This window comes from Portunus trituberculatus, chromosome 41, assembly GCF_017591435.1.
Source record: "Portunus trituberculatus isolate SZX2019 chromosome 41, ASM1759143v1, whole genome shotgun sequence".
NCBI classification, from domain to species: Eukaryota; Metazoa; Arthropoda; class Malacostraca; order Decapoda; family Portunidae; genus Portunus; species Portunus trituberculatus.
In genome coordinates, this window is record NC_059295.1 from 30,628,799 (window position 1) to 30,634,798 (window position 6,000).

At 40.5% G+C, this 6,000-nt stretch overlaps 1 protein-coding gene across 2 annotated transcripts in view; it reads right to left on the reverse strand.

The window, feature by feature from the left end:
- The window catches only part of LOC123516428 (serine-rich adhesin for platelets-like), a 385,592-nt gene that overhangs the window by 311,434 nt on the left and 68,158 nt on the right, over positions 1-6,000 (reverse strand). For both annotated transcript variants that reach the window (XM_045275696.1, XM_045275695.1), the window contains exons 7-8: positions 4,408-4,521; positions 292-431 (exon numbers count right to left, since the gene is read on the reverse strand). In XM_045275696.1, the coding sequence (XP_045131631.1) occupies positions 292-431; positions 4,408-4,521 (254 nt within the window). The remainder of the gene's footprint in view (positions 1-291; positions 432-4,407; positions 4,522-6,000) is intronic.

Below are 6,000 nucleotides of genomic sequence, written 5' to 3' on the forward strand. Positions count from 1 at the left end.
CAGACCACTCTTACATATTTTTGTCATCTCCCTTAAAACATCTTTCCCAGCATCCCTATCTTTCCCAATCCTTTGCGTCCCTTTGCATCTTCCTAATCATGCAGTACCAATCCTTTCCTCTTACCTATCTCCCTAAGCTTCACTTTCCTTCCTAAACCTTCCCTTCAACTTACAACACCAATCCTCTCCTCTCACCCATCTCTCCAAACTTCCTTGTCCTTTCCATACCTTCTCTTCTTCCTGGTCTCTTCCATCTTGCACTTCTATACCTCTCAAACTCCCAACACTTACCAGGCTTGCAGGAGCAGGTGGATGCATTGTGATACTTGTCAAACATCACGCCCTTGTCGTTCACGGTCTCCACTATGCGCCTGAAGGGTCTGGCCACTATTACTTTCCCACTGTCGCTGCTCATCGCGCTCCTCTTCTTCCTGCAGAAACGATGTGAAGGGGAGGAAACTATAAAAACAAGTTCTCTTATTTGTTAATATCAGTATTAACACGCGATTATCTTGGATGAGTGAAATTCTACTTGTGTTTAGAGATGGTATAGTACAAGAAAGTGTAAAGACAGTGACAAGGTCCCTTTACTGTTAAAACTACTAATAATGTGTTACTGCTTGAGGTGTATTGAACAGACAGGCAGTAGACAGAGATGAATTGATAAGGTTTAGGGAGAGTTTTATCCCTCAAATGAACCATGGAGATTTGTGATGATAATAATACTAGCACTGCTACCACAAGTACCTTCACAACAATTATAATTACAACTACTACAATTCCTATCATACTAAATTCAAGTATAAATAATCATAAACTTTTCCAGCCAAAATATAAGTTTATATATATAGAGACGACCCAAACACTGGACCTGCAACACCATTTCTTGCCAGAGAAACCCGAAGCGAGCGTGGGTAGAAAGCGCCAGACCGAGCAACAACTTTACATCTCCCCAGAGACCTCACGAGGCTAACCTACTACTTTCAGTGCAGAATCTTCGCTTTAGGCAGGAAGAAGCGAGAGGGCGGAGATGCGAGAGGGCGGAGAAGCGAGAGGGCGAAGAAACGAGAGGGCGGAGAAGCAAGAAAGCGAAGTGAGGAGGAGGAAAGGAGAGTGGTCGGAAAGGTGAGAAGGCGGAAAGGTGAGAAAGAGGGAAGAGGAAGAATTGGCGGTAGTAGGTGGCTTCATGCACGTACCCTCCACACCACAAGGGAACTTTTAGCCCTTAGACTTTTAGAGGAGCGGCAGCGAGCGTGGTAAATGTTTTTGGGGAGGGAGAGGAGCACACAATGCCTCGTTATGGATCAACACTTATGATGCCGCTGAGAAACAAAAGGTAGATAATTCATTTTTTAGTCTTAACGAGACGTAGTTGAGCTATCCATTGCAAGATCAAAGGATTGTTAGACGAGTTAGAGATGCTTCTTGGGAGTTTTTTTGCTGGAATATAAGAAATGAAGCACGTATTGACTGGCTGAGATATATGGATAATTTCTTAGATTACTCCTTGTGCATATAAGACGAAGGATAAGAAATAGAATACAGGCATAAAATATTAGTCGAGTTTTAACAAACGCATGAATAAATATGTATGTAAAATAGAAAAAAAAATATTTATATTGAATCAAGAATAAGTAACAGAAAAATACGGGTACTTATTATCCTTCCTTCATTTACCATCTAAGCAAGACAAAGCCAACAAAAGACGCGCAATCCCGACCAGCGCCAATTTGATTCTATAGTAACGCTAAGCCACCACCAACCATATGCGTGGTACAGTGGAACCATGCGTGTTTTGGGGGTCCGAGGGGTCTCCAAGCGCACGGGTTCCAATCCTGTCCACAGTCCGAGTGTAGGTTGGGCTTCCTCACTTGAGGCAACGGTTTTCTAGCGGGTGGGCTTTCAGATAGGAGGTACCACAAAAAAGTATCCCCTTTAGCCCATAAATTCCCGTGAAAAACCCACATGGTAAAAAAAAAAAAAAGACTGAGATAGAGATTGGGTGGAGAAAGATAAGTAGGAACGGGGATGGGGAGGAGTGTACGTGGCGAGGAGATTATTTTCAGACTTCCCAGCTAAGAAAACATGTTGTGGTTGCTTTTCTTTCCCACTGTTTATGTGCACTCCCGTCAACCTTTCTATCAATCTATATATTTATCAATCTATTCAAATATTCGTTCACCTATATGTAGCTCTATATCTATGTGTCGATATGTATCTATTTGCAACTAATATAGATATTTCGCCTTATACATCCACCCACCCACCCACACACACACACACACACACACACACACACACACACACACACACACACACACACACACACACACACACACACACACACACACACACACACACACACACACACACACACACACACGTCTTCACACATTATTTGCGGGCAGAGTTTGGACTGGCCGCGAGTTACGAGTCAATGTGATTTACTAGAAGGAGTTCTGAGTGCTCCTCCTCCTCCTCCTCTTTTTCTTCTTCTTCTTCCTCCTCCTCCTCCTTCAATTTCATCTCACCTTCTTGTTTTCTTCTCTTCCAACAGTCCTTTCCTTTTATTTTATTCTAGTTTTCCTTTAAGTATTATTTAATTCTATCACATTATCTCCGTATTCTTTTCACCAAATTGTTCATCTTTTCACTTTTCGTCTTTTCTTCTCTCTCCTCGCCTTTCTTCAGTTCTTTATTTTTATCACTTTTTCATCTCTACTGATCTTCATTTCTTCAATTGCATGTTTACCATTTTTATCTTGTTAATATAGTTCATTATATCCTTCGTTTTTCTCGCTCTCTCTTTTTCTCCTCTTCTTCCTTTTTTAAACTTTCTCAGCGTGTTTTAATTCCACCTCATTTATAGATACGCTCTACTACAGCATTCGAAAGCAGGATGAGAAGATGAGGGAAAGGGCTATTATGGAAAAGAGAGGAAGGGAGACGGTTATGAATGTGTGGGAGAGGCGGGAAGCAGATATCCGGTGCAGTGTTACCTTTGAAAGTGACAGTCTATATTTGCACAAGATCATTTCAATATTCTGAGAAGATGCCATAGAAATAAAAAAAGGGAAATACAAATGTGTTAAGATCTACCACTAATACAACGCACTCTCACCTTTTTAATTAATAATCTCTAGAAAAATCACTGGGTCTTTTTATACCAATTTCCCTTTTGTTCTTGGCTCTTGGCTCTCCTACATAGAGGGATAAAAAAAAAAACGCATTCAGTAGATATACGTTGCTAAATTTATGTCCGCAGCATTTATCATTCTAACAAAAAAAAAAAAAAAACGCATAATAAAAACGAGAGCTAAAAGAATGAAGCGAAAAAAATGCTCCAGCTTTCCGTGACGTGAAAAAAAGCAGAAATGTACGCAATTGTGAGAGAGAGAGAGAGAGAGAGAGAGAGAGAGAGAGAGAGAGAGAGAGAGAGAGAGAGAGAGAGAGAGAGAGAGAGAGAGAGAGAGAGAGAGAGAGAGAGAGAGAGAGAGAGAGAGAGAGTAAAAGCTAGCATCATGTAAATTAATCAGATTACTGCTCAGAGCTTTGTGTGTGTGAAAGAAAATTAGTCAGAGATAGTGACGGGATGGCCGCGCATATGGGAGAGAGAGAGAATCGGGTGTGAAGTGATCAGATTAGTAACGCGACAAGGCAGCGGAAAGGGTTAGTAATAATAATGTTGTGAGGTAAAGGAGGAGGAAAAGAAATAAAAGACAGGTGGTGAGAAAAATATTTAGTGGCAGTGTGTCGTGAAATGAGATAGCAGAAGGTTAAAAGGTGAATGAAAATTGAATGAAATCTGAAATAAGAGAGAAGGATAGGTGACAGATAAATAAGAAAGATGCAAAATGGGAGAGTTGTGAAATGAGGATAGGAAAAAAAAGGGGAACGCAGGAAAACGATGAAAATGCAAAATGAGAAAGGAAAAATAAGAATGTAAATGAGGACGATAGATGAAACAAATTAAATATAAATGGAGAAAGACAATGGAAAAATTATAAAAGGACGAAAGGAAAAAAATGACAGGTAATTGAAAAAAAGGCGTCCTGAAATGTCGTAAAATGAGAAAAAAAAATGAAAGATAAATTAATGAAATTGTAAAAGAAGAGACAAAAAAAATTATAAGAGAGAGAGAGAGAGAGAGAGAGAGAGAGAGAGAGAGAGAGAGAGAGAGAGAGAGAGAGAGAGAGAGAGAGAGAGAGAGAGAGAGAGAGAGAGAGAGAGAGAGAGAGAATATGCAAAAAAACTGAGTGTTGTTTCAGTAAAGTTAATAAAGTAACTTACAGAGCGAGTGAGTAAACCAGCAACACATTAAAGGAGTGACTGAGTAGTAGAGTGAATCAATGAGTGAGTCTAAGCAACTAAGTGAAAGAGTGAATGAGTGTGAGGAAACCCACTCACCTTCGAGAGATGTAGATTCCATTATCTATGTCTTCTAACCAAACTTTTTCTTCTTCTTCCTCTTCTTCTTCTTCTTCTTCTTCCTCTTCTTCTTGTTCTTCCTCTTTGTCTTCTCTGTACCAAGAGAAGACTAAGATGAGGATACGCATAAGGAGAAGGTGAAATAGAAGGAGGAGGAGAAGGAGGAGAAAATGACAACTGAGGAGATGAATAGCTTCCAAAGTACAGTGAAGAGAAACGGCCAGAGAGAGAGAGAGAGAGAGAGAGAGAGAGAGAGAGAGAGAGAGAGAGAGAGAGAGAGAGAGAGAGAGAGAGAGAGAGAGAGAGAGAGAGAGAGAGAGAGAGAGAGAGAGAGAGAGAGAGAGAGAGAGAGAGAGAGAGAGAGAGAGAGAGAGAGAGAGAGAGAGAGAGAGAGAGAGAGAGAGAGAGAGAGAGAGAGAGAGAGAGAGAGAGAGAGAGAGAGAGAGAGAGAGAGAGAGAGAGAGAGAGAGAGAGAGAGAGAGAGAGAGAGAGAGAGAGAGAAATGGTAACGAAAGAAGGAGATGAAAAGAAGAAAGAAAGAAAGAAGGCAGGAAGGAAGGAAAAACAAATGAGTGAGAATAAATCTAAAGAGGGAAGACAGGAAGGGAATGGAAACCAACGCGAGACGGAAATGAGAGAAAGGAGGAACTGAAGAAATATGACAAGGAAAGTAATAAGTAGACGAAAAACAAATATGAATGGCCACAGGAAACGATGGGAAGAAGACAAAGGAATAAAGACAGGAAGGAAGCAAGAAAATAAAGGAAGAACTAATAAAATTAACTGGAATAAGTGAGGAAAGTGATAATGACAAGAATAACCGAAACAAATAAGGGACATGGATAGAAAAGACAAGAATTTAAAATATGAAAAAAAAGTAAAGAAAGAAAGTGAAAAGGAGGAAGAATGCAGAGTAAGGACAAGAGGAAGGAAAGGCAAAAGCAAAAATGTATAAATAAGTTACATTTGCATTTTCGGAGAGAGAGTGAAGAGAGAGAGAGGAGAGAGAGAGAGAGAGAGAGAGAGAGAGAGAGAGAGAGAGAGAGAGAGAGAGAGAGAGAGAGAGAGAGAGAGAGAGAGAGAGAGAGAGAGAGAGAGAGAGAGAGAGAGAGAGAGAGAGAGAGAGAGAGAGAGAGAGAGAGAGAGAGAGAGAGAGAGAGAGAGAGAGAGAGAGAGAGAGAGAGAGAGAGAGAGAGAGAGAGAGAGAGAGAGAGAGAGAGAGAGAGAGAGAGAGAGAGAGAGAGAGAGAGAGAGAGAGAGAGAGAGAGAGAGAGAGAGAGAGAGAGAGAGAGAGAAAATGCAGACAGAAAACCGACAATAGACAAACTGACAAAAAAATACACATTCAAACATGTAGATATAAACTTCCAAACAAATAGGCACGCAGACAGACAGACAGACAGAAAACCAAGCAAACACACAATCCATTAACATAAAAAGAGAAAAAACTAAAACAAAGGAGAACAAAGAAATACTAACTTCTTTACAAATAAATAGGAAGGGGAACAATTATGAAGGCTGCGGCAGGGTACGGGATGAACAAACATTAGTTACACCAGAGCAGAAAGACAG